At 52.9% G+C, this 26,712-nt stretch overlaps 1 protein-coding gene and 1 long non-coding RNA gene across 4 annotated transcripts in view; both read left to right on the top strand.

Moving 5' to 3' along the window:
* The window catches only part of TBXAS1 (thromboxane A synthase 1), a 161,786-nt gene extending 135,317 nt beyond the window's left edge, over nt 1–26,469 (top strand). For all 3 annotated transcript variants that reach the window (XM_038559412.1, XM_038559413.1, XM_038559411.1), the window contains 4 exons: nt 17,462–17,553; nt 21,908–22,045; nt 23,654–23,816; nt 26,294–26,469. In XM_038559412.1, the coding sequence (XP_038415340.1) occupies nt 17,462–17,553; nt 21,908–22,045; nt 23,654–23,816; nt 26,294–26,368 (468 nt within the window). In that variant the 3' untranslated portion in view covers nt 26,369–26,469. The remainder of the gene's footprint in view (nt 1–17,461; nt 17,554–21,907; nt 22,046–23,653; nt 23,817–26,293) is intronic.
* Nucleotides 62–672, top strand: LOC111090235. The gene is made up of 2 exons (XR_005371245.1): nt 62–303; nt 400–672. It is a non-coding gene; the product is annotated as an uncharacterized LOC111090235 (long non-coding RNA).
* Nucleotides 26,470–26,712: the final 243 nt, after the last annotated feature.

The raw sequence follows: 26,712 nt of genomic DNA, 5'->3' as shown, positions 1-26,712 counted from the left end.
CCTGTGTCTCTGCCTCTCTCTCTCTGTGATGACTATCATAAATAAATAAAATTAAAAAAAAAAAAAGAAATAGGGGGCAGACCTGAAAGAGTTCCCCAAGCCCTCTGTACAGAGCTAGACTTTCTAGTACGTTCTAGAAGCCTGGCGCTCAAACAATGCCCTGGGAGCTTCATGTTACACCTGAGAGCTGACATGGAGCCCCTGACTGTGGCAGGGCTTGCAGGGCTTCTTGCAGGGACATCACAGGATCCCTGGGGACTCCAGGGTGCAGCTCAGCTTGAGAACCAGTAGGAATCAAAACTCGTGAGGAAGCTGCTCTACCCTGCACTTTCCACAGCAGTGCCCAGAGGCCGGGGGGGGGGACCCCAGAACTGGAGTCTCACTTCCACCCCCCAACAGGGACTGGAGTCACACCCCGACTGAGAGGCCAGAAGGGGTCAGGGCAGAGGAAACGTGCTCCGGCCAAAAACCACCCGACAGTCCGACAAGCGGGTACAGAGACCGCACATGGCTTTTCCGTTGCTCTGTGTTGTGCTGTTTCCAACTCATCTGGCTGGCACAGGAATGTTCGGGACCAAAGCCTCCTTCCCTGCTACATACGTGTAAAGCCTTACCCCGTCTTTCCTGGTTTCACTCCCCATAAATTGGTTTTCGGGGCCTCTGAGCCTGTAACATGTAGCTATATAAGGCACCTGTTTGATTATAATGGGATCCTCCCAGAGAGTACTCATCAGAAAGAAAGGTGATGCACAGGAACACGAAGAGCCTTCTGAAGTGAATCCCAGACGTTCTTGCTCTAGATCCGTATGATTATGGCCCTATGTTTCATTTACCTTAAAAAACAAAAACTGCATTGGGAAGCTAAGTCATGTGGGGTCCCGAAGACCAGAACAGGCTTCCCAGGCCGGCCTGGCCTTGGCCTAGAAGACGGTGTGGGCCACAGGACCGCCCTGGAGCACAGGGGGCACTGGCACTGCCGTAACAATGTTTTCTCAGCAAGGAGATTTGACCAGTTTTACAAAACTCCACTCCCAAACTAGAGACTCAACCCTGTCTACCACCAGTCTCCGTTTTTGGAAAAGACTCTCTCTCTTCTTGGATCACTGGGGAAAGATCACAGCATAGCACGGGCTGGGCCAAAGGGAGCAGATATCAGAAGGATTTCTATGGAAGGTGATGGCTCGTTGTGGGGTTAACGAACCTTGAGAAAATCCCACAGGGGCCCTCCTCCTGCTGTCATTTGAGTCTATTTCCTCCTGCCCTTCCCTTAGGAAAAAAAAAATTGAGAACAGCTGGGCATTGTTCCATTTTCAGTAAACTTTGCAAATACACTTACCGGCCTGGCCAGGACCCTCGGGGGCAGCCCCCACTGGCCCAGGGACATTCTCAGAGCAGCTGCTCTTCGGGAAGAAGCCAGAGCCGGCTGGGGCCAGGGAGAGAAGAGGTTCACGCGACCTGAGATGAGGAGCCCTGGGCCCCAGGGTGGCCCACGGCAGGGGCTTCAGCGCAGAGCAGTGGCCTCCTCACGGGCCTGTGCCAGAGAACTCTCCAGATGCTCAGGGGGGTTAAAGGTTCATGGCTCAGGAACAGGACAAGCAGAAAGTCTCCATATCTAGCACACCAAGAGCAAGGGCTGCAGAATTCTCTGAGGCCCCCCACCTCCTTTCCCAGGGAGTACCCACACGCACCCTCGTCCATCCAAGATGACACTGGCCCTTGAGAGCCCGAGCACTTTGCCAGGCACCCAGGAGGACCCGTGAGGCCCCTCGTAGGGTTTCTCCCAGTTTAGCTGGGCGAGGTCCCCCTGCACATGCCCTGTCTCCCCGCCGGGGTTCACGATCACTCAGGACCCCCTGCATCTTGCCCTTCCACGCAGCACCCCCCGCCCCCCCCACCCCACCCCCCGCGCTGGCCTGAGGGCCCCAGTCCCAAGCAGGCCCGATTCTGTGCTCCTGGCCACCTGAAGCATCGGAGCATCTGCCTCCATCGCCCCTCGGCAGCTCCGCCCTGCGTGTCCTGCCTGAATGAGGAAGAGGAACAAGCCTGCCTTCCTCGCCTTTAGACCTGGGCAGACTCAGGTTTTCCTCACTCCGCCTCTTTCCACCAAGCTCCATCCTCTCTTTCTACCAACCCTGCACATAAAGCCCTCCGGGCCTCAGTTTTGTCATCTGTAAAATGGAAACTCAGCTAAACGATCCACGTGAAACTCGCCCTGTGCCTGCCCCCCAGGCCTTGGGTCAGTAAATACTCTCAGTAACCGTGAACTTGCCCTTCTTCGAAAGACACTGTTGGTTCCACTGTCTGCCCCGCCCCCAGGCCAGGCTTGTTTTCTCTGGTCCCCACATCACCTGGCCTGGCTTTCCTGCCCCTCACTCAGGGCCTTGGCTCTGGGGTAGACATTGGAGGTCAGCACCCAGGCAGCAGGCGGCAGCTGGAGGGGGGCACCGGGATGTGCCGTGTCCCAGCACCCCACTCCCCTTTCAGAGCCCTACACGTGGAGCCGGCACTTATGGGCAGCCTACGGCAGCTCCGGCACCAAAGCCACCAGCAGCCTGTGCTCCTGAAGAGCGTGGCAGCTCAAGAGCCTGCAGCTCGATGGCAGCTTGCTTCTCAGATCTGTCCGTTGGGTGGCAGGACGTGACCCTCACCTCCTCTAGGGAGTCCGGCCTCCTTCTGTCCACTGGGAGGTCATCCCACCACCTCTTCTGTCCACTGGGAGGTCATCCCACCTCCTGTCCAGGACCCCATAGAACAGCAAGGCCCTTGCCCCATGAGCTCCTGGGGGCCATCTGCTGTCACCCTATTATGGCCAGGAAATACAACCTGGCAGCCGTGCCCGGCCCAGCTCAGCCATGCCCACCTCCTCAGGACTGCATCTCTGTCCCCAGGGACCCCAGCTCCCCTCCCCGCCCACAACTCCTCCCCCGCCTGGTCCGTGGCTGTGGACCTGACCCCGGGCTGCCTGGACCTACGGTCCTGCAAAAATCCCTCAGCCTGCAGGCCCCTGCCCCGGGCCTCCCAATGTGACAGTCACCTGTGGCACCTCCGAGGACCCCAGCGTGCCCCCACCCTAAGTCCAGCCCCTCTGAGGAGGCTCGCTGCGGGACAGGGGGATGCACCCCGCACCCGGCACCCACAGGGAGCAGCAGACACAGAAGACAAAAGAAACGAGTCCTGAAGATCCGAGGCCCAAACAAATGGCCATAATTAACACGCGCCAGTGCCGCGCTGCCCGGCCGGGAGGCAGAGGCAGGAACCGCAGAGAGCACGCGCTCCAATAAAACGGCAATAAACGACGTGCCTGTGAAGGAACCCGGTTCAATTCGGCTCCAAAACCTGGTTTAAGCGCTTTTATTGTTTCTGTGTGAAAGAGCACAAATGCTTTTTGAAAATTGCTTCGGCATAAGCCTCCCCCTCTCCGGGAAGGGTTTCTGATCCCCCCCCACATCCCATCCGCTGTCCCCACTGTGTGCATCCCTCCCACAGAGAGTTGGGGGGGGCACAGGGCTCCTCCCCCTCCGGGGCCCCCACTCGCCCACCGGACGGCACCCTCTCCCTCTGCCAGGGCTGGCACACAGCAGGCGCAGGGACGCACTCCCGGTGCAGCGGTAGCCTGGAAGAGGTGGCCTGCAAACCTCACGGGAGCCCCAGACGTTGCTAAGGGGACCCCTGAAGGACAGCTGGAATTCTTCTTAGCAAAGATAGTAGAAAGATATTTAAACATGTAAGATAAAAGCATAAAGATAGGAACGCGTACACAGAATCGTTTTCGGTGGGGGGTGGGGGGTGATGTCCGTTCATGGGGCCACAGTCACCTTTTTGGGATTTTGTCCTACATTAGAGGAGCAGTCCAGTATTGGATAAAACCAAAAACAAAACAATGAACAAAATTATGCCCCTAGTCGGGACTGTGTTGAAGCCCCCCAGGGCTCGTGCGGGCAGCTCTGTCCACAGGACACCCCTGCAGCTCTGTCCACAGGACACCCCTAACTAAAGCCTCAGGGGATGCCTCTGAGGCATGCCTCAGGGGTCCCCGCAGGTCTGGCTTGTCCAGCAGATGGGGGACGGCGGGGGGGGCGGGTAAGTCTTGCCTGGGAGAACTCAGCCTCCCATTCCATGAGACCCTTCTCCGTTCCGAGAGATGGGGTGTGTGGGTCTCACTTGCAGGGGAGTCTTCCTGTGACCCCCCCTTCCCCTCCTGCAGAGGGGATGGCAGCAGAAGGATGGCCCAGAGTGAGCAGGGAGGTGAGCCCCCCACATCTCGTAGTGGGGCACGAGGGGAGCACCTGCCAGGCCATTCCCAAAGGCCCCGGGCTGGCTGAACCTTCCCCCTGGCCCTTGGCAGCCCCCTTCACCTTGAGACTCCAGCCCCCACCCAGCAGACCAGAGGCGGAGGCATGAATGCAACATCTGGGCCCCTCCGAATGGAAACCACTATCGAGGCTCTGAGGCCCAGGCAGTCTGTGATTTAGTGAGTCTCCCCCCACTCCCAAATTTAATTACAAAAAAAGGGGGGGGATGCCTGGGCAGCTCAGCAGTTGAGCACCTGCCTTCGGCCCAGGGCGTGATCCTGGAGTCCCAGGATCAAGTCCCACATCAGGCTCCCTGCATGGAGCCTGCTTCTCCCTCTGCCTGTGTCTCTGCCTCTCTCTGTGTCTCTTGTGAGTAAATAAATAAAATCTTTAAAAAAGGGGGGGGTTCCCCCAAGAACCTCATCTTCTGTATCCAAACCCAGTTCTCCTGCTCCAAGGGGAGGGAGGGACGCTCTGTTGTGCCCTCAGGCCCACTATGGGGAAGCTCGTGTCAGCCGTTATTCTGCGGCCCATGTTTGCTTGGCTCTGCCACCGTGGAGGCCACCACACTCAGCAAGGAATCCTTTCCACTACCGCCGCCAGCTGCAGAAATAGGGCAAGGGCTAAAATCGCATCAGGTGCAAGAGGTGCCGAGGCAGCCACTGCGGCCACCTGTAAGAGGTGGCCCTGGAAACAGGCCCTGGCTATAGGCCAGCCCTCCCCACGTCTGGCCTAGGGCAAGCCACTCAAGCTCTGGAAATTTCTGTCTTCTCCTGGGCAGAGTGGAATCTTATTAGGGGACAGGAGGTGTACTGCGAGGCTCTTAGCACAGGGAAGAGTTGAGGCAGGTCTCTAAGAGCCTCTGTCATGTGTCCTAGGATTTACCTTCTCGTACCTTCCTTCCTCCTTTTCTGATCACAGGAATGGGGGTCTCTCTCAGCATCTCCCCTAAGGCAGCGCCACTGAATTCTTAATTCTCACTGGCACAACTATTTCCATGTCTGTGGGGACGGCCCCACACCTGCAGCTGGTCCCTGACCAGCATTTTTAGAAACAAGCAAATCTGATACGTGCACTTGCCACCTCCTGTCCAAAGCGAGAGAATTACAAACAGAGCTTCAGGAAACCCTGACCGGCACTTGATGAGGAGTCCTCACTACCAGCCTTCCTGGTGTGATCTGCCCCCATTTCACAGACAAGCAGACTGAAATCCTGGTGAGGCTTCATAACTTGCCCCCGGCCTTGCAGTCAGATCTGTTGAATTCCACATCTCTGCTTCTCCACTTACAAATCTGCCTGTGGACCGTGAAATTCAAAATCTCAAGAGTTGATTATAGAAGAGAAAGACAGTGAATTGCTCCTGATGGGTTTTTTTTTTAATTTTTAACTTCAAAAACTTACTCATAACTAGGGCTGGATATATTTTAAAGCTTAGTGGGGCTAAGGGAATTATTTTTCGTAAGAGCCATAAATGAGCATTCCTTCGTGAGCACACACCTCTCTGAGCTGTGGGTCCTCGCCCATACCATGGGGGACAGGGAGTTGAACCCATGGACCTCCAGAGTCTCCGAGTCTCTTTACGGTCCTGGGACTAACCTCCCACTCATGCATCAGCTAACAGGGTTGGTCACTCTTTTCCCTGAAACCAGCCAACAGACATCCTGCACTTCCCCGTTAAAATCTGGCATCAGACTCCATGTGGGCCTCTGGATGGCATTCTTGGGCAAAGAAGCCTATTTTTCCTTTTTTTTTCAGCTTGGGCCTAACCCTCCCCACTTCTATCCTGAGATAGGAAAATGGACTGAGCAGGCAACAGGGAATTTAAAATGAGCTGGGGGGGAAAAAAAAAAAAAAAACCCTGCCACAATAAATCGCATCGCAGTGGAGATCTCTATCTAACCAGAAAATTCTCAGCCCAGACAATGGCTCATTTATTTCCAACAATATTCAATACAACAGAATTCCAGGCCGACAAAAGGATTTCTACAGGTTCTCGGACTTGGTTGCAAAGGGATTTAACCTACATAGAGAGAGCTGTTCAATTATAGATTCCCAGGCGTGAGGCAGACCTTTGTAAATAAATTGTAAGGGGGTCTGCAAATGCGGCTGCTTCCCCGGGGGAGCATCTCACCTACCAACGGTGCGTGCATTCGAGGCAGAAGCACCATGGCCCTGCCTGGAGGACGTTTGGGTAAATATTTGGGTAGAGAGGCTGCTGCTGGGATGGGGAGCAGAGCCGGCCATCGGAGGAAGTGACCCTCTCTCCCAGGCCCGCGGATGATACATTTCTATAAACATCCAGGCAGGCAGCCTCTAAGGACGCCCGGGCTTTCCAAACACATTTCCTATTCCATGGTCAGCGTGGCCGGGAAAGAGCAGGCCGCGAACAGGAGGGCAGGGAGGGGGCTGGAAGCCAGCCTTCTAAATTTAACACGCAGTGGCTTTTAGGCCGAGTGGATAAAAAATAAATTCCAGTGCTTAAAGCTCTTATCTTTGTTTACCATTTCCCCAAACAGTACGTGACCTGGGCTCTGACTCTTGGACTGCGTGATGGAGACGCACAAGGGAATGAGCGATGGGGCTGCGGGGGGCGGAGGTGGGGGTACCTAGAGCAAGGGGATCCACCTTTGTGTGACATCTCCTCTGCCGGCAAGTGCTCCGGGATCCGCTAGCGTCACAGGCTGTCCCTGGGGAGCCGGGGTGGGGGTGGGGGTGGGGGGGTGGTCATGATGCTTTGGACCATCCTAGATGTAGAAGGCCCCACAGGGCCACGTGCAGCCCCTCCTGATGAGGGATCCATGAATATCCACCAGCGACCTTTTCAGATGCTCAGCGACTTTTGACAATCTCCAGCGGGCCTAGAGGCTGCCTGTTTCATTAAGTTCTAGTCATTTGAAAATCCTTGCCTGTATTGCCTCAAAATCATTCTCCCCAGGCCTTACACCATCGGGCCTGGGTCCGCCCCACTAACTAGAGGAGCAGCACATGCTTTCCCTTTGTCACACGGCTGCTGCTCGGTGGCATTGCTTCATATCTGCCCGTGGTTGGTTCTTGCAGTGTGCCTGTGGAAGTGCCGTGCCAGCCCAGCTCGCTCCCTCTCGCTCCATCCCCTCTCCTGTGCACCTCGGTGAACCCCCCTGCTGCTGGCTTTGGTCTCCCGCCTCCACTCAGGTGACTGATGCCATGTCCTTTCCTGGTCCCTAATCTCTGTGGCTGTGTCTGGGAGATCCGAGACTGTCCAGAGTCCCTTCCTTTCCAGGCTCTCAGCCTCCTTTCCTGGGCGGCCCTACAGTTCAGGCCTCTGCACCCGGCTTTCCTTTCTGAACCCCAATCTCAGGGGACTCATCTCCCTCTGTGTGGCTGAGCTAGACACCGTATCCCCCGGGGTCCCTCCCCCACAAGCCTGCCAAAGGGGAGCTCTCCTGGAAGGGCAGCCTCACCTCTTTCTATCTTTCAGCCACCTGGGAATGAAACCTAGGGATCACTTTCATCTCTTCACTCCCTGCCCCCTTACATCCGAAGACTCACCTCCCCCGGCAAGTCTCCCTTTAAAATTACGGGGACACAGGGATGCCTGGGTGGCTCAGCAGTTGAGCATCAGCCTTGGGCTCAAGGCGTGATCCCGGGCCCAGAATCGAGTCCCGCATCGGGCTCCCTGCAGGGAGCTTGCTTCTCCCTCGGCCTGTGTCTCTGCCTCTCTCTGTGTGTCTCTCATGAATAAATAAGCAAAATCTTTAAAAAATAATAAAATTATGAAGACTCTGTATCCGGCTGCACATGAAAATCTCCCAGGGAGCTTTAGGAATACTACCAACTTCTGCACACCAATCCATCAATGGATGCTGAATGTTTCGGGGTGGGGCTCCAGCCTCAGTGGGGAGCAGCCAAGATAGAAAATCACTGCTCATACTACTTCCCTTTCAACCCCTTGCCCACTCTGACCACTGCACTGTCATCCGAGCTCCGAGCTCCTGCCCGGACTATTACAGTAATCTCCCATCTTCTTGTCCTATTGACCAGCTCTTCCAACTGTCTTCATATACCATCGTCAGAGCACAAAATACCATTTTCATTATGTCACCTCTACTCATCAAACCTTCAGTGGCTCCCTATTACCATAGTAACAAATCTCTGAACAAACAAGTAAACAGTGTCTCAAATACAGAGTGAGTTGAATGTATGGGGTTGTGTCTTGCCGCACCCACCCCCGCCCCCGCCATGCCCTCACACTCTGCTCGGGGCATGTCACACCCATGTCATAGACATACTCACTATCTATATGGAGAGAGAGTGAACAAAAAGAATTTCTCCGCAAATTAAATGCAAAACCCGCTCTCCCCACTGCAGAGATGGTGAGCTAGGTGATCTAACTGTCATTTATTTAGGGGCTTATTTCTTTAAACATCATATACAATCGGCTATTAATGGAGTATTATATAACAGCAGATAATCCAAAGACTCTAGTTGATTTGGGAATGTGTTTTATGCTTATGAGTACTTATGTACTTATGTCTGATAATTGAGACCATTTTTTAAAACCAGGGGATTAGATGTGTCTTGTTTGTCCCTACCTCCCCTTTTCTCTATATGCCCCCACTAGGGATAAATAACTCTGCTCCCCAAATAATACACTATTTCTTCTCTCAACCCTTTCCTGGAATAGACAGTGGTTGGGTTTCAGCGTGTTGGGGAGGCAAGTGGAAGGAAGCAGATGGAGCCCCAGGGAGATTAATAGAGGGACCTGGCATTTGTGTCAACAAACTGCTTTTCAGCTGGTTCACCACTAAAATTTTAGGCAATAGGTACAACCAATCTGTAAAACTGTCCAAAATATCTACTAAAGCTGAACATACTCTTCCCTTACGACCCAGCAAATCCATGCCTAGGTATACACTCAGCAGACGTGTGGACACACGTCCACCACAAAACACATACAAGAATTTTCAGCTTTATTTATAACGGCCCCAAACTGGGATAACTCAGAGGTCCAGCCACAGTTGAAAGGATGGACGCCACGAGAATGGACGCCCTTCAGCGCCACGCCACATCATGATGTCCAACACACAGCACCACGCTCAAGCAGGCATGGGCAAAGGCCTACATCCTGCGTATTCTGTTTATGTACAGCTTTTTAAAAGGCAGAGTAATCTCTTGTGTTAGAAGGCAGGATAGTTGGGCAGCCCCAGTGGCTCAGCGGTTTAGCACAGACTTCAGCCCAGGGTGTGATCCTGGAGACCCAGCTTCTCCCTCTGCCTGTGTCTCTGTCTCTCTCTCTCTCTCTCTGTTTCTCATGAATAAATAAATAAAATCTAAAAAAATTTCAAAAAAAAAAAATAGAAGGCAGGATAGTGGTTGCCCTTGGTGGGGAGCCTGGGACCGGATGGAGTCACAGCAGCATGCTGGCAATGTCTGGTGTCTCAAGCTGGCCGTGGGTACACAGGTGTGCTCGCTTTGTTAAAAGTCACTGAACTCTGCGCTTTAGCTTGTGTGATATTTTTTTCTGTATGCATGGTATTCTTCCATAAAATGTACCTAAGGACAGCAGATGGGGGGGGGGGGGGACGAGGGAGAGAGGGGAGAGGGAGGGAGGCCTAGGCAGTACAGCATGAGGGACAAGTCCTGGAATGTGAAGATCTGGATTTCATTCCGACTCTGCCATTCACCAGCTGTGTGACCTTGGATGAGCCATGAATCTCTGAATCTTTGGTTTTCTTCATCTAACAAAAGTAGGCAGCAAAAACTGCCCTACCTATCGCACGGTGCAGTTGTGAGGACCAAATGATACAACAGATGTAAAAGTCCCTCTGTGCGCAGTAAAATATTGCACGAGGCAGAGCGCTATTGTTATCTTAGGTCTCTGAAGACAGGAATTCCTGCTGAAAGTCAGGGACATCAATAAAGCTCAACCCAGGGCCTTCGGTGGTGAGGGCTAGTGTGTGTGTTTGTGTGTGTGTGCGCGCCCGCACGTGTAGGCGGGTTTATGTTCTTTCATTACAATCTCCTCACCTAATCCCTTAATGGCCTGGCCTGCAGAGTACAAGGGCACCTGGAATAATCCACAGGTTTATGTGGACGGGTTCTGTCTCCTTTCTTGTAAAGTGGGTGTAAATAGATCCCATACACAGTCTCCTAATTACTTTCTCTAAGGTATGGACGCATGTCTGCATCTAAATCTACCAAATGCTTTCAATTAGCATGCAGAACTTTCTGATGCAGAACTTTCTGGGCACTGGCTAGGCAAGGCAGTGACATTGATGGGAAGATTCCCCTCCCCTCCCCGTCCCGTGGCCCACTCCATCCATCCGACCCTCACTGCTTCTCGCCCCAGCCTGGACCAGCTCAAGTGGGCCCATCCCTGGGCTCTCAAGCCAGCAAGTTAGTGTCTCTGTTTAGAGAACTGGTTGGCAAGGAGCCCAGGTCCCCGCTCGGGCCTCGCCGCAGGACTGCGTGCTCATCTGCGGGGCTGGTCACGAGGGGAAGGGCTCTTCTGGGCTGGTGGTCAAAAGGGCAAAGCAAAGGTTGCCACATTTTCCACGGTTTGGTTTCATATTCTCATCTTATGTTCCCCAGAGAATGAGAGCGAATAGAAATCTTTATCCTTCATACAGGCTGTATGGCCCCTGGCTGGCCCCAAGCCGGAGAGCCGGGTCTTTGGGGATGTCACGTTCCCTGCTTCTGGAGGGCAAAGCCTGGCACAATGGAGCTCACTCTCTGTAACACTGCATCTGGTGACAAATGCCACATTACCAGCCCTGTTCGCTGCTGCTGTTACTACTGCGTGGGAAAGACCAAACTGAAGCCGCCCCCACTTCTATTTCCTTTAGCAAAATAAGAAAACGTTAATTTTTCTATTAAGTCCCTGAATCTCCAGGAAAAAATCTTTTCGAAAGCAGTGACATTTTGTTTTCTGTTCCTCCTTAATTCACCACGTCCTAACTGCACACGCATACAGCATGTGATATATGTGTAGGTGTGAGTGACTCAGGGGAGGGGCGTGTGTGTGTGTGCATGTGTGTGTGTGTGTGTGTGTGTGTGTGTAGCTCTCAAGAAAATGGCACACAAGAATCTAAATGTAGCCAGAGGACATGAATAGGTCAGGGCAGTATTATTTCCTATTTAAAAGGATTTATCCATAGATTTTCCATGAAGTTCCCTTAACCATCAGGTTTTTCCATTGCATTTAAATATTGGTTTACAGATCTAAGCGGTATGATAAAAAGACAAAGAGACCGAGGACCTTAGAAATAAAAAGAGAGGGACTCATGAGTGGCTCCTTGGTTTAGGCCCTGCCTTTGGCCCAGGTTGTGATCCTGGAGTGCCGGATCAAGTCCCGCATCGGGCTCCCTGCATGGAGCCTGCTTCTCCCTCTGTCTCTGTCTCTGCCTCTCTCTCTGTCTCTCTGTGTCTCTCATGAATAAATAATTTAAAAATCTTTAAAAAAAAAAAAGAAAGAAAGAAAAAGAGAAATTACTACCCACTGAAAATCAAATATAGGTGGAAATAACCTTCTGGAAAATTTGGATTGAAAATGTAACCCATGAGGCACAGGTTCAGTTTATGTTTTACTCTATATTTCCCCCAATAGTTAGTAATCAAATATTTACTATTTAATCCACATTTCCCACTATTGGATATTAATAAATATTTAATATTGATTTTCAACCTTCTGAGAACACAGCTATTTATTTTATGAAATAAGTCCCAGCTGAAATAAGTTCTATAAGATTTTAAAATCACTTTCTTCCTTAACACATCCTTATAGAGTCATTTAACACATGCCGCAGAAGGCTCGGTGCTACAGTGAGCTCCCTGCCACCCAATACATTCAAATGGAAGGATTATCTGCTCATTTGGTGCATTATGTTTTCCAGAGACCTGTCACCTTACCGGCTCCTTTGCCCTGCCCTGCCAGCTGGGCAGGACCCCACCTTACAGACCTGGTGACCTGTTGGTGTTGCCTTGGCAACTGGCCCCAGGCCACAGCCGCCTGGGGTGCATCCAGGGCTGAGACCCTGGCGGGACACCCCAAGTGGGCACCCAGAGGCATGGCCAGCATTGGGGACAGCAGGACAGGTTGATTCTGAGTAATACGGGGCCGTGCAATGGAGTCAGAGCCCTCGGGATCGCTTTTTAATGTTATCTTCTGGAAACACAGAAGCTTAAAGTGCTTCCTGGCTTGAAATGAGAGTCTACTCTGCTCAGACCCCACTGGGTTCTCCTGACATCCCGGTGCCCCTTGGGGCACCAAGGGTCTGAGCACCAAGGGCCACAGCAAGGGAGGAACTGGACCAGAAGCCTCAGCTCCCGGCTCCCAGCTCCCAGCTCCCAGCTCCCAGCTCCCAACTCCCAGTTCCCAGCTCCCAGCTTCCAGCTCCCAACTCCCAACTCCCAGCTCCCAGCTCCCAGCTCCCAGCTCCCAGCTCCCAACTCCCAGTTCCCAGCTCCCAGCTCCCAGCTCCCACTTCCCAGCTCCCACTTCCCAACTCCCAACTCCCAGTTCCCAGTTCCCAGCTCCCAACTCCCAGCTTCCAGCTCCCAACCCCCAGCTCCCAGTTCCCAGCTCCCAGTTCCCAGCTCCCAACTCCCAGTTCCCAGCTCCCAGCTCCCAGTTCCCAGCTCCCAACTCCCAGTTCCCAGCTCCCAGCTCCCAGCTCCCAGCCTCCTGCCTGCGATGCTGCTGCTGCTATTTCAAACATTTGGGGTGAGCCGGCCAGGCTTTTCTTCCAAGGGAAAACGTTTTCTTGACTAAGCTACCCTTCCTTTCCCTTTCTCACTTAGAGTGAATTCTATATCACTCCCCCCACACCCCCCACCACCAGCATTTTTTCATTGGGTGGGTTTTTTCTAGATGCCAAAGAAAAACACATCGCGCCCGTAGAGCATAACTACCTTTTCTGTTTCATTTCTTGCCAGCCCTCCACCAGGTCCCACGCCCACCACACTTCTTCTGACTCAGCCCAAAAGGTCGCCCCGCATGGGAGGGCTTTCTGCCTTCTGTGCCCGGAAAACTGCCAACTGTCCTACAAGATCCGGCTCCAAACCACACCTCTCCCACTCGGCCAGCCTCGCAGAACCATTTTTAATTCTTGAGCGCAGCTCCAAGTCTGTGCATGGGGCGACTCCACACGCTGTTGTTATTTACATTTCTATTTGGTGTTTTAGCTTTTTGCAAAGGAAAACTTTAAGCTGTATAAATTCAAAGGCCACTTGGGAGAACTCTGTCCCCCTCACCCAGCACCCACAAGAGTCTGCTGCGGCCACTCTGCTTCTGTCCCTTTCCCCACTTCCACGTTTTTAAAAAAAACATCCCAGATGTCCTATCATCTGTAAATATTTCATTCTGTTTTTTTAAAACAGAAGGGCTCTTTTCCAAAACGGGCCCACCATCCTATCATCACACTGAAAACCAATGAACCATAATTTCTGAAGTGTTTCAAATATCCAGTCAGGATTCAGGATCCTGTGATGGACTCATGGATTTTTTTTTTTTTTTTAAGACTGGTTTGGCGGAGCCAACATCCAAACAAGCCCACCTGCTTTTCAACTGGCTTCTTCTTATTCATCATAAAGATCTCAGTTTGGGCAACCCTTGCTTCTGGCAGCTTCCTTGATCCCGAATGTCTGGGAGGTGTGGCCTTCTCTGTTCTCCCGCAGAGCCTCATGCTCACCACTCCCTAATCCTTGCTGTTGGTTCGCATCCTGAGACAGACCATGAGGTCCTGGGAGGGTGGGAAGGGTCTGCATGTTATGAGCCCTGTGCCTAGTCAGGGCCTGGCCCACCATAGGCACCAACTTAGCATGTGTCCTAAAGATTCATGAATGAATTAATTCTTTTTTAAAAATTATTTATTCATGAGAGACACACAGAGAGAGGCAGAGACACAGGCAGAGGGAGAAGCAGGCTCCCTGCAAGGAGCCAGATGTGGGACTCGATCCCAGGACCCTGGGATCACAACCTGAGCCGAAGGCAGACGCTCAACCACTGAGCCACCCAGGCGCCTGAATGAATGAGTTTTCAGAACTGTATCCTGGTCCTCCCAAGTCCATTCTAGAACATGTTCTGCATTCAGGATAATGATTAGCTTAGAAGTCTGCTTCCCCAGAGATCCAAGACTTGCTCGTTTGGGGATCCTCAGCACCTAGCCGGGCACCTGCCAGGCAGCAGGGGTTCGGGGCGGGATTGCTGAATTAAAACATGGGTTTTCTGCTTCACGTTCTAGCTATGTGCTTTTGGTTTCGAAGGCTTTCCTCTCTGGGTCTCATTTTTCTTATCTCTATAATGAAGAATTTGGATGCATGCATGATTCCCAAGTCTTTTTTGGGTCTAATTTGTGATTCTGAGCAGGGGCCCAGCGTCACCGGGGAGTCCCCCATTTGCCATACACTTGCTGCCCTCTGCTGGCAGGACTGGTGCAGGACCCCTTTATCCCTGATTTTCCCGAAAGAACTAACTAGGTCCAGGCAAAGGTCCAGATGGGTGGACTGGTCTGTCAATGGGACAGAGACTTGAATTTCATTGCTTCACCTGGGTTTGATTAAAATGTGCAAGCGTGAGCCTCCCTCCGCCACATCTGCCCACTCCTCCCACGGGAGGATCACGGGTAGATGACCGAAGGGCTAATGCAGTGAGTGGTCTCTCCCTGGGGCTCACACTACAGTGGCCAGTGGCCGAGTGGGATGGGAGAGCTGGTGCCCAGGCCCCACTTCACACCCACAGTCGAATCCTGGGGGGCAAGGCCCAACCATCCTTAGACATTAAAAGCCACCCCACTGCCTCTAATGTTCAGCCACCTTGAGAACCACTGGACCAAGCTGATATTTGCATGTGGATCTCGAGCCAAAAGCTTAGAAGCACAGGAGAAAGCTCATCCAGAGAAAGAATACACGAACCCTTTGACTTTATAATATCCAATTCCCCTAGGCTGCTTTCAAAAGTTTTATTTCTCTAATAAATGCTGAGAGCTTCCAAATCACAAATTCTGTTTGGGAAACCGATACCATCTACTGTTAGGGACGCTGCTTCCAGACCTGGTTTCTCTTTGAGATATAGTTCTGTATTTTGGTGCACAGTGCCACCATTTCTTTTTTGCATTTTCTGCGTTTGTTACGTCTCCTTGGGTTGCAGATGACAGAGGTAGCTGTTGCTGAGGCCGTAAGTGAGAAAACACTGTGAGAGGACTGATCCACCCACCACCCACGAGGCTACTCATCCCGGAGGGTGGCAAGCAGAAACCAGGCTCTAAGGGACACCAGGGAGCCTTCTCCAAAGGCAGAACATGGTCACCAACAGTTCATGACTCACCTGTGTTCACTTTCCACCCGCTTCTCTGTCTCTGCACGCGATCCTAATTCCAGACAGGTGCCCTTGGGTCGGAGGCTCACATCAACCGTGGCCTGCGTGGCCAACCACGCAATTGTTTTATACAAAATGAAAATATGTGGCCCCTCATTCAAAAGGCAGGGGAGAGTGCCATCAACAGTAGATACAAAGGTTCTCCCTTTTTCTTCTTCTCTAGCATGAATCTTACCATTCATCTTTCTATCATGCAATGCCAGTTTTATTATTTTTTTAAAAAAGATTGTGTTTACTTATTTGACAGAGAATGACAGAGAGAGGGAGGGAAAGAACACAAGCAGGGGGAGCGGCAGGCAGAGGCAGAGGGAGAAGCAGACTCCCTGCTGAGCAGGGAGCCCAACGCAGGGCTCGAACCCCGGACCCCGGGATTATGACCTGAGCCAAAGACAGATGCTTAACCGACTGAGCCACCCAGGCAATGCCAGTCTCAAATGTAAATATCGGAGTGTTTAACTCACATGCAGAATCACTGAAATGACACAATTTGTATTTTGTGACTCGCAGGCCAGGAGAAAGAAGCACAAATCAAACCACTAAACACAGAAAGGAGAACAGAGGTGCCCAGGCTCCCCCAAGGAGGCTCTCCCCACACGGGGATGCTGCGTGGGCCGGGGAGTCAGGCCCTCACACGTGTTTGGGGCTCTGCCCCCTCCTGCCAGCCACTAGACCCTGGGGGGCAGCCCCGTGGCCGGCTGCAGGCCCGAGTGGCTCCCGGGGGTGGAGCAGGGCCCCCCGGGGGCCATCCACCGACAGCTGGGGGCTGCAGCCTGGACGGGCCCTCTGCGCTGCTCAGGGAGGGGAGGTCAAAGAAAGCAATGCCCCGCTGAGGCCTGCTCTTGCATCAGCAGCTATCTGGGGTTAAGAAAGGAGGCTGTCCCCTACCAAACAGGGGACCACTCAGGCTCTGTAGGACACGGGGCGACAGGGAGGATGCGGGGAAACCCAGCAGAGCAGCGAATAAGCCTCCATGACCCCATTCTAACCCTCCCACCCACATCCTGCTCCCAGCTCGTGTCCCATGTGTCCCTTCCCCTCCCACCGGGGCACAGTCCAAGGGTCACTGAGGTCCCCCCAACACAGGGTGCTGGGTCAGGCCTCTCCACACCTTCGCCCTTTAGTACCTAATCCACATTCCTGGCCTCTCCTGCTCTGACTGGTAACGAACTCTCCTTTTCATTCATATTTTTCATCATGGCAACTTTATTTCTCCTTCTCTGCTTCGCCTGTTCATAGCTTTTGACCATGTTCCTAGTTCCTTTTCTTGCAGATTTATAAGAGCTCTTTGGGTTTTGTCACTATTCATCCTGTATGTTACCAGGACTCTTTTTCTTTTGCTGCGATGTCACTCTGCGCGTCTTAACTTTATGACATACCAGTTACCGCCTCCGTGGCTGCCCCTCCGAGGCTCGGTTTTCTCATCTGAGAGATGGGGGAGCAGCTGCCTCTCGGGGTGCGGGGGGACTGACCCAGGTCGTGTCTGTGCTACACGCAGCCACCAGGCTCCGGAAATGCTCCCGGCTGCACCTGCTGCCACTGCCCTAGAACCAAACCTCTCTGTGTGACACTCAAAGACCCCCCAAGTCCCAGGCCGGGCCGGCTCGTCCTCGGTCACATACAGCACCATGGAACAGGGACACCAGGACACAGGGAGCACCGACCTACACTGTGCATTTGCGGCGTCTCCATGTGCGAGTCTGCTAAGCGGGAGCGGGACTCTAATGCTAATGGAGAAGCCAGAAAGGCTGTGTGACTCGCTGTAACTCAACTTTCTTCCTTTGTCACACCCCCCCACCACCATGACCACCATCATCAGACGGCCCTTGACTACTGCAGCCTCCAGGAAGGCCTGCCCTACCTGGACATGGTGATTGCGGAGACCTTGAGGATCTACCCCCCGGCTTTCAGGTACGCCCCACTCCCCATCCCCACCCCCAACCCCACCCCAGCCCGCAGTCCTCCAAAGCCCCTTTGGCATCACCATCTAGGATCCTCACTAGACATCAGTCTGTCACCCTTTGTGTGATGCCAGACTCGAGTCTCTGGAGGGCGAGGCCTGAGCCCTGGGTTTCTCCGTATCCACTGGGGCGCAATAGCTTCCAGAGAGTAACCCCAGTAGTCAATGTCTGGCTCATTTTCCTCTACCTTAACCAGCTTCTCAAAGTGTCACTGGTCTTTTCTTAACATGACCTTCCTCCCCAACCCAAGCCCATCTCCTTGGCCTCCCAGCCTTGAACGGCTTCAGCTAGTCCCCCTGCCTGCTTGTCTGTTCATCCATTTGTTCATTTGGCAACTATTTATCAAGCCGATGCTATTCCAAGCACTGGAAAATCAGCAGATGAAACTCCTGCCCTTGGAGGTGATGCTCCAGGGGGATCCTTTCAAGGCCTGGAAGGCATCTCCTCATTCTCCCAACAATTCACCCCGGCCCCTTCCATCGAGGTCCAACCCGAGACTCACAGCTCCAGGCACTTTGTCTGTCCTCCCCCAGCATCTTTGCACAGACTGTACTTTCAATTATATTCTCGGACACTTCTCAACCCCTCTGCAATGTTTCACCCAGGGACACCCACTCACACTAACCTGTGAGTGCCTGGAGAGCAGGAATCTGGTCTTCTGCTTCCTTCCAACTCCCCCTAAACGAGGCAGTCCATGGAGCACAGGGTCTTAACTTGGGGCCCCAGGCCCTTAGGGAGGGAAACAGTGGCCAGATTTCAGTTTCTAGAAACAGAAACAACACATAGCATTTAGCCTGTACATCATAAGTTCCACTCTGCATGCCTATGAATTCATATACCATATAATCCAGAGGGAGGTCCCTTTAGCCATTTTTTATTTATTTTATTTTATTTTATTTTATTTTATTTTATTTTATTTATTTATTTTATTTTATTTTATTTTATTTTATTTTATTTATTTTACTTTATTTATTCATGAGAGACACACAGAGAGAGGCAGAGACACAGGCAGAGGGAGAAGCTGGCTCCCTGCAGGGAGCCTGATGCGGGACTCAATCCCAGGACCCCCAGGATCACCCTTGGGCTGAAGGCAGATGCTCAACCACTGAGCCACCCAGGTGCCCCATCTTTGGCCATTTTAAAAAGAGAAAATGTGGATGCTTTGAAGGTGTCTCAGAATTATATTCCAAGCCAAAAACATCGTCAAGAGTGTGATTGTAGCTCTTGTCCAAAGCGAGCGTTCAGACCCAGAACAAATATAGAGAATTCTGGAGATGTGTGTGAAATCTCGTGGTCCTCAAGTACACAGGCTTCTGCCCCTCAGAGCAGTCAGCCCCGGAGCCTGCCTTGCTGCTCTCCTGCTGCTGCTGCTCTCTCTTAGTGCCTCTCCTGGCATTAAGACCGACTCTACGGGCCTTCTCTGATTTCCTTGGGAGCCATGGAGCAAACTGTCATTCAATCTTTGTTTTTTCATGATTTATATCCAGCTTCCTTCCAAGAGAACTGTGGGCAGCTGCTATACACATTAAAATGAAGCTCCAAATAAGACATTCAGTGATAGAACAAAGGCTGTCTAGGGGAAAGAAGCCTTTACAGGACCCCAGAGAGGGCTGATAACTGGGGTCAGGTCCCAACTCGGTTGCAGAGGTTCCTGCCAGAGAGGAAAACCAGCAGAGTTGAACAGTCGTGTTCTCTAGCAAGAGGAAAGTCTATAAAGTGATCAAAGACATGTCATTTCCTGGATCTAAACCCAATCAAGAACTCATCGCAGGAGACCTGGTCGAGAGGATGTGTTGAGTGACAAAGTGAATATGAATAGGCTCTACGACACCAAAATGCTCTGATCGATTCTCCCCGTGACCCTTTATCAACAGTACCGTGTAAAAGGCAGCTGGCGAAGGCATTGCTCTGGGAAGCCAGGGGCTGCTGGTCCCACTCCAAGGCAGGCCAGAAACTAGGGAATTCGGATGAACCGGTCGATCCCCTCATAAAAATCACATGCAGTGCCAGGCCTCCATCATCACAGAACAAATTTTGACAGAAAGCCATGACGGTCCTCACATCCATGCCCTTAGTTTGCTGTGTGATCTTGGGTATGTTCTGAGCTGCTCCGTGCTTCTGCTTCCCGTGTGTTCAGTGGGCACCCAGCGTCTGCTCGGCCCACCCCCAGGGTGCACTGACAGTGGACAGAACATCTGAAAAGCCGGACACTCTAAGTGGTTGTCATGCAAGGTGTGAGGTGCAGAGAGGAAGGCCCGCCTTCCAGGCGAATGGCCAGCTTCCAGCCGGCTCCAATCCTGGGCAAGCCGTGATCTCCTGGGCCTCACCTTCCTCTGTACCTACTCCACCAGAATTTTTAGCCATATCAGCTCTGCTGACTTCTCTCTGCAAGCCATCGTTATTCTCAGCCAAATGAGAGGCCAATTCACTTCGGTCCAGGCAACAGATTTCGGGGTGAATACAGAGAGAATGGCGAACCGTATTTATTTTTCTTTACTATTTTAATCTCAGAAAAGTGCATTGGCTTTTTCCAAGCCCTGACACACCTTGACAGATAACCATTATCCACACAAAAGCTCAGAACGGCCCCTGTGGAAAACATCCCAACTCTTGTTGAAGTGTTATCAGTGTGAATCCAGGATTCTAAATGGTATAATCCAGCAGATTTTTCTATCCTTATCTATGGCCTAGCCTAGCGAGACAGGAGGCCCCACTACATACAGAAGGGAAAGCTTATTTTCTGGCTTCTAGGGGGTCTTGGATCCTGGTCCAGGATATTTTCCCAGTAAAGATGAAAAAGAAAAGGATGTCACGGTATAGCCTAGTTTGACCCTTTAGAACCGAGGCTGTGGACATCAGAGACCCCCACCTGCTTGCTCTGATTTGAGCACCGGCGTTTTGCCACCAGCTCCAAGCACATGTTAATTGCATTGGTAGCTTAAGACCGAATGGGGGTCCCCCAGGCCTGGCCTCTCCTGTTACATTAAAGGCTCCTAACCAAGTGACGAATGCTTCAAGGAGCCTCGGGTTACTCTTAATTTATTTTATAACCGAGAGTAAAATATAATGATAATTAGTATAATAATTTTATCTCCCCTACAATATTTAGGAAAGTCCAGTTCTACAATCTGAAATAAAAGCCAGTATAGATAGTTTTTCATTTTAAAGTAATTATCTGTATCACAAAAATAATATGCTTATACTTTAAAAAAATCAAAAACCAAAAAAACCTAAATAATACAGAAGGATCCAGAGAACTGTTGGCACTTCTGGCCCCCTGCCATCCTCCACCCCAGTCCCTTGGAAGATATCATGGCTGAAGTTCAAGTATTCTTCCAGAAATTTTATGTTTATATGCAAACATCTGTGGTCTAGCTCTTAAAAATACAATGTAAATGGGATTGTGCCGTGGCACTTAGTAAACAATCTGACCAGAAGTTTTCCCCTCTAGTAGAAGTTATCCATGGTGGTGTAGACAGTGAATGGAGATCAGGGGCCAGGCAATTTATTTATTTTATATTTTTATTTATTTGAGACAGAGAGAGAACGAGCTGGGAGAGGAGCAGAGGAAGAGGGAGAGAGAGAAGCAGAGGGAGAAGGAGAAGCAGAGAGAGAAGGAGAAGCAGAGAGAGAGGGAGATGCAGAGGGAGAATGAAAGAGAAGGAGAAGCAGAGGGAGAGGGAAAGGGAGAAGCAGAGGGAGAATGAAGGAGAAGCAGAGGGAGAGGGAGAAGCAGAGGGAGAAGGAGAAGCAGAGGGAGAAGGAGCAGAGGGAGAGGGAGAAGGAGAAGCAGAGGGAGAAGGAGAAGCAGAGGGAGAGGCAGAAGGAGAGGGAGAAGCAGACTCCCTGCTCAGCAGGGAGCCCAGCGCTGGGCTTGATGCCCGGACTCCAGGATGGTGCCGGGAGCTGAAGGCGACGCTCCACCGACAGAGCCCCCAGGCGCCCGCTGGGCCAGGGCAATGTGAAGGGGCTTGGCCACGAATGGCAGACGAGGGGAAAGCGTGGCTGGGGAATGACCCGCAAGTGCCCCCACAGGAAGAAGCCCTTGGGAGGTACCTGTGCCCCCCTAACCAGGCCTGAGACAAGCTCTTCGGGCTTCATGCGTGACAGCATTTCATCCAAGGCCGAATGAGCCTAAGGAGCCTAGAGGCTGCAGGGTCGGGAGCAGTAGGGCGCCAAGGGCAGGGGGTGGAAACCATCCTGGTCGCCCCTGCCAGAGGGCCGGGCCTCCTGTCCCCGTCTCCCCTACACTCTCCTCATTGCCGCTGGCCATCAAGGCAGGGGTGACCGACATGTCCCCATAGGTTCACACGGGAGGCGGCGCGGGACTGCGAGGTGCGGGGACAGCGCATCCCCGCGGGCGCCGTGGTGGAGGTGGCCGTGGGCGCCCTGCACCGTGACCCTGAGTACTGGCCACAACCGGAGACCTTCAACCCCGAGAGGTGAGCTCTGTCCCCCACAGTGGGCCCGAGAGGGACGCGAGTGGGAGGCACTTGGAGGTGGCCAAGGGGAGACAAAGATGTAGCAAAGTCGTCCCCAAACCGTTAAAAGTCCTAGCAATCAGACATCTGAGAGACAGGACTGCCAAAGGAAATAACTGCACCGTCTTTAAGGCCCCAGAGAGAATCCAGAGATTTAGCATTTCGGCAGCCCGGCGTGCAAGCAACAAGGCAACTTCAGCTGGGCGTCCTGTGTCCCAGCCAAGAAACAGGACACGGGATCCTATTTCAGGCGTGCGCTGGAAAATAACAAAACATCATGTCCTTAAAAAAAAAAAAATCGGAGCTTGTTCCAAAACAAGAGTAATTAACGAAATTTCTCCCTGAATTCATGGGATCCAGCTGTGCTAACATGCTAGCCTGGCTCCCCACGCCCCTGCCCCCTACTTGGGGTTTGGTTCTAGGCTCCCAGATTGAAAATGTCTGAGCAGGAGGCCACACCGTCCTCACCCAAACGATGAACACCCCTTCCTGGTGTGACCTGGCAAGTGGACACTGTGTCCACTTGTGGGCCTTCCAACTTCCTGAGGAAAGAGGCCACGACTCTCCCCCCCGCCCTGCCCCCCATCGCGGGGCAGCTGGACCTCGATAAATAATACCCTGCCCGCAGCAGCTCTGGGAGCACAGTGACTGTCAGGTGCCAGGGCTGCCGCTGAAGCCAGCTGGTCACTACGAAACGGTGGCGGACCCCTAGTGCTACTGTCCCAGGACACACGGGGCACACGCTATTCGGTAGCAGGTAGACTTTCTGCAGCGGTTGGAACAGAGAAAGCCCCAGGGGCCCCAGTGTCACCGCTTGGACCAGGGAGGCAAGTGTGGGCAGGGGAGACAGCCGCCCAGTGCGGCAACGGCGGATAACCCGGCGGGACACGGGACACGGCCTCCTGGGAGGGCCGGTGCCCAGGGAACCTGCACAGGAAGCTGGTGGTGGCTGCTGCCCTCCGCTGGCTCGTGGGGACTGAAGCCACAGGCCCAGGTGAGGGGTGTGGTTTCTGAAGACTTTCATCCTGGTGGATCCTCAGGAGCCTTCAGATTCACCAGCAATCAGTTCTTAAGGGGAGGGCCCAGTGGGCCTTCCAGGTGATTCAGTTTTGTATTATTTTTAAGATGTTATTCATTTGAGAGAGAGCATGAGCAGGGGGAGGGGCAGAGGGAGAGGCAGGCTCCCGGCTGAGCAGGGAGTTTGACGGGGGACCCCATCCGGGGCCCCTGAGATCATGACCTGAGCGGAAGGCAGATCTTAGCCTATGGAGCCACCCATGCTCGCCCCCCACCCGCCCGCCGTGATTCTTTTGCATCAGCAGTGCCCCTAGGGCTTTGGGACACAGAGGAGAGGGCAGGACTGAAGCTCGGGGATCAGCGGCCACCAGCTCCAGGGCCCCAGGGACAAGGCCATGGGACAACAGATTCTGTTGAGCGCAGTGGGGTTCAGGCCCACTTGCCAGGAACGTGGCCTCCGATGAAAGGGTCCCTGGGCCACAGCAGTGGCTGACCAGGCCCCGGGAAGGGAGGTGGGTGTCCCCGGCCCACCCTGACCGCGTGACCCCGCAGGTTCAAGGCCGAGGCGCAGCGACGACAGCAACCCTTCACCTACCTGCCGTTCGGCGCGGGCCCCCGGAGCTGCCTCGGGGTGCGGCTGGGGCTGCTGGAGGTCAAGCTGACGCTGCTGCAGGTCCTGCACCAGTTCCGGTTCGAGGCCTGCCCGGAGACGCAGGTGAGCCCCTGGCTGCTCCGGGCGCCAGGGTGCGGGGTGGGGGGCTGGGTGGGGTGCTCACCCCGGCTCTCCCGGTGGAGTTCTTGAACTCAGTTTCTTGACGAGTGTTTAGGGGGCTGATAACAAGAACCCCTTCTCCCTGTTCCTGCTGCGTGAGGATTAAATGGGTCCGCACAAGTGCTCGGGGGTGAGCCCAGCACGTAACCCAAGGCTGTGTTCCTGTTACTACGATTGACGGTCTCTGTACAGCGAAGCTGGGCCTGCAAGGCCGCAGCTCTTCCCTCTTCAGCTAAGCGAGCCGGTGATTTCCCCAGGGTAGGTCTCATTATTCCCATTCTTCGGGTGAGGAGCTAAAATAAAGCTCACAGAGGTTAAATCACTTGCCTACGTGGACCGCAGGCTCTGTGAGGAGGGCAGGAACGCGCGTCTGTCGGATTCCCTGCTAGAGCCTCCAGCACCAGGCTCTGGGGCAGGTGCTCACGCGTTCGCTGAGCGAATGTTCAGGAGCAAATGCAGGACTAGCCAGAGAGTGAAGAGACAGGCTCAAACCCGATCTGGCCCGCTCTGCACCCCAAGCCTTCCTCCTCCCTCTGCATCCAGCCACTGCTGGGCAGTGTCTGCTGTTCCCCCTCCGGCCTGAACACTGTGCCCCTTCGTGCCTGTCCACGGCTGGACGGGAGGGCACGGGGTGCAGGCGCTAAGTACGCAGCAATGAATGGTCAACCGTGGGATTCAGAGAGTGGCGCTGCCTCTGCAAACAGGACGGCGTCCAAGGCTGGAGACAGGCAGGGGCAAGTTGGGACCACAGAGCCAAACAGAGGAGCAGGCCCCCAAATGACTTGGGTGCTCCGGGTGCAGGACTTCTTTTTGGGTTTGTCTCATTTACCCTTGATCTTGACAGACAGGACAGCAGCCAGACCATTGTCCCAACACACTGCTTAGGCCTGGCATTCCCCAGCTCAAGAACCAGCCATGTTCAAATCGAACTCCAATAAACAAAAATATACAAAAAAAAAAAGAAGGAAAAAAGAACCAGCCATGCGTCCCCGAGCCTGCTGGATCTAGAGAGAGCCTGTCTGAGCCCACTTTGTATCCTCGGCCCCATCCTCCCACTCCGGGAGGGTTTCGCGTGCACTCGTCCCTACTTGGAATGCCATCCCTCCCACTTCCCTGTCCCCAGACTAATCCCATCTTCCAAATCCTTTGGTGTTCCCTCAAATCCCGAGGTGGCCCCTGAGAAGTCTTGCCCGCAAGGCTTCTCCTATTCCTAGCCCCAGCTCAGGTGTCCACTCCTCCAGGAAGCCCTCCCTGACTTCGTTAGCCCCATTTGATCTCCTTTTTGGAAGTCCAGTGGTGCTTCCAGTTTTTCTAGAGCGGTGTTAATACATTAGCTGCTAGTCACATGTGGCAATGTAAATTTTGATAACCAAATAAAAAATTCAGGGGATCCCTGGGTGGCTCAGTGGTTTAGCACCTACATTTGGCCCAGGGTGTGATCCTGGAGTCCCGGGATCGAGTCCCGCGTCGGGCTCCCTTCGGGGAGCCTGCTTCTCCCTCTGCCTGTGTCTCTGCCTCTCTCTCTGTGTCTCTCATGAATAAATAAAATCTTTAAAAATAAAAAATACAAAATTCAGCCCCTCATTTGCACTAACCATATTTCTAGTACTCGGTTGCCACATGTGTTACTGGCTGGCTACCCCCACGGGATAACGCAAGTTTAGTTCATCTTGTTTCTTGGTCATATAACTTGTCTCCCCTCAAAGACATCTGAAAAGCCCACCAAGGCCCCAGCACTAAGGCAGGGTGATTCTTCATCCCCTTAAAGGATTCACATTAACCACTGAACCATCGTTTTACACAGGGCGCAAGGGGACACCCTGCTTCTTGAGTACTTCTCTGGCTTTTCTTCCAAGTCCCCAGTCCACCATCAATCTGCCTTGTAAATTGGACATGAGGAAAGCTTTCTGAATGGCGGTGAGGCTAGACCACACCACACGTGAGAAGGAGACAGCCACTCTCCCAAAGCCCCTTGGAAAGAAGGGGGCGCTGCTCAGTTACTGCTAGGGCACTGGGGAGTGAGATGAGAAGAGGTGAGAGAGTTTGAGGATTTACCCTTCACTTTCCAGTCATGTGACCTCGGGCAAGTTGCTTGGCCTCTCTGAACCTCCATTCCTTCACGTGCAAAGTGAGCTGCTACTACCTCCTACGCAGGCTTCTTGGGAGGACAAATGAGGACCTTAGTCCCCGCAGTATTTTATTAACTTGGGAAAGAGGGTCAAGCACCAGGGTGCTGCTGGGGCCCCAGCACCCAGTGTCCCCGAGACACAATTTTGCTGGCTTCTCAAGGCCCTGCCAGGGAGGCTGCTTTGCTCACTCAGTATTGCTGTCCCTCATCTCCAAACCCTGCTTCAGGCCCAGTTCCAGAGTTTTCCCATAGGTGCGGTTAGCCGTAAGCCATCTCTTCATCTCTCTTTCAGGTACCACTGCAGCTAGACTCCAAATCTGCCCTAGGTCCAAAGAATGGCATCTACATCAAGATTGTCTCCCGCTGACAAAAGCTTCATGTGGGAACTCAGATTTGGGGGAAAATATCACGGAAACCATTGAAAGGGTGCCTGACATGCAAATACTTAATAAATGTTTGTTGCACTTAGTTTTGACTCTGCTGATGATATATGAGCCGCTGATCCACCTCGCTCAATCAGAGATTGCTGGTAAATAAGCAAAAATGTAATTTTGTCAAAATGAGGAAGGAAGGAAGGAAGTCCTGGCCTCAGGATGGAAGAAGGAACCTACAGGGCAGAGGGACACGGGGACACTCAGTGAGCTGCCCTGATGGCACCAGCCCCTGGTGCACTTGTGGCATTTGACTTAAAAAAAGGACATTTATTGGAAG

This window comes from Canis lupus, chromosome 16 (genome assembly GCF_011100685.1).
Source record: "Canis lupus familiaris isolate Mischka breed German Shepherd chromosome 16, alternate assembly UU_Cfam_GSD_1.0, whole genome shotgun sequence".
Lineage (NCBI taxonomy): Eukaryota > Metazoa > Chordata > Mammalia > Carnivora > Canidae > Canis > Canis lupus.
The sequence above is the reverse complement of the archived record's forward strand: the minus strand, read 5'-3'. Positions and strand labels throughout refer to the sequence as shown.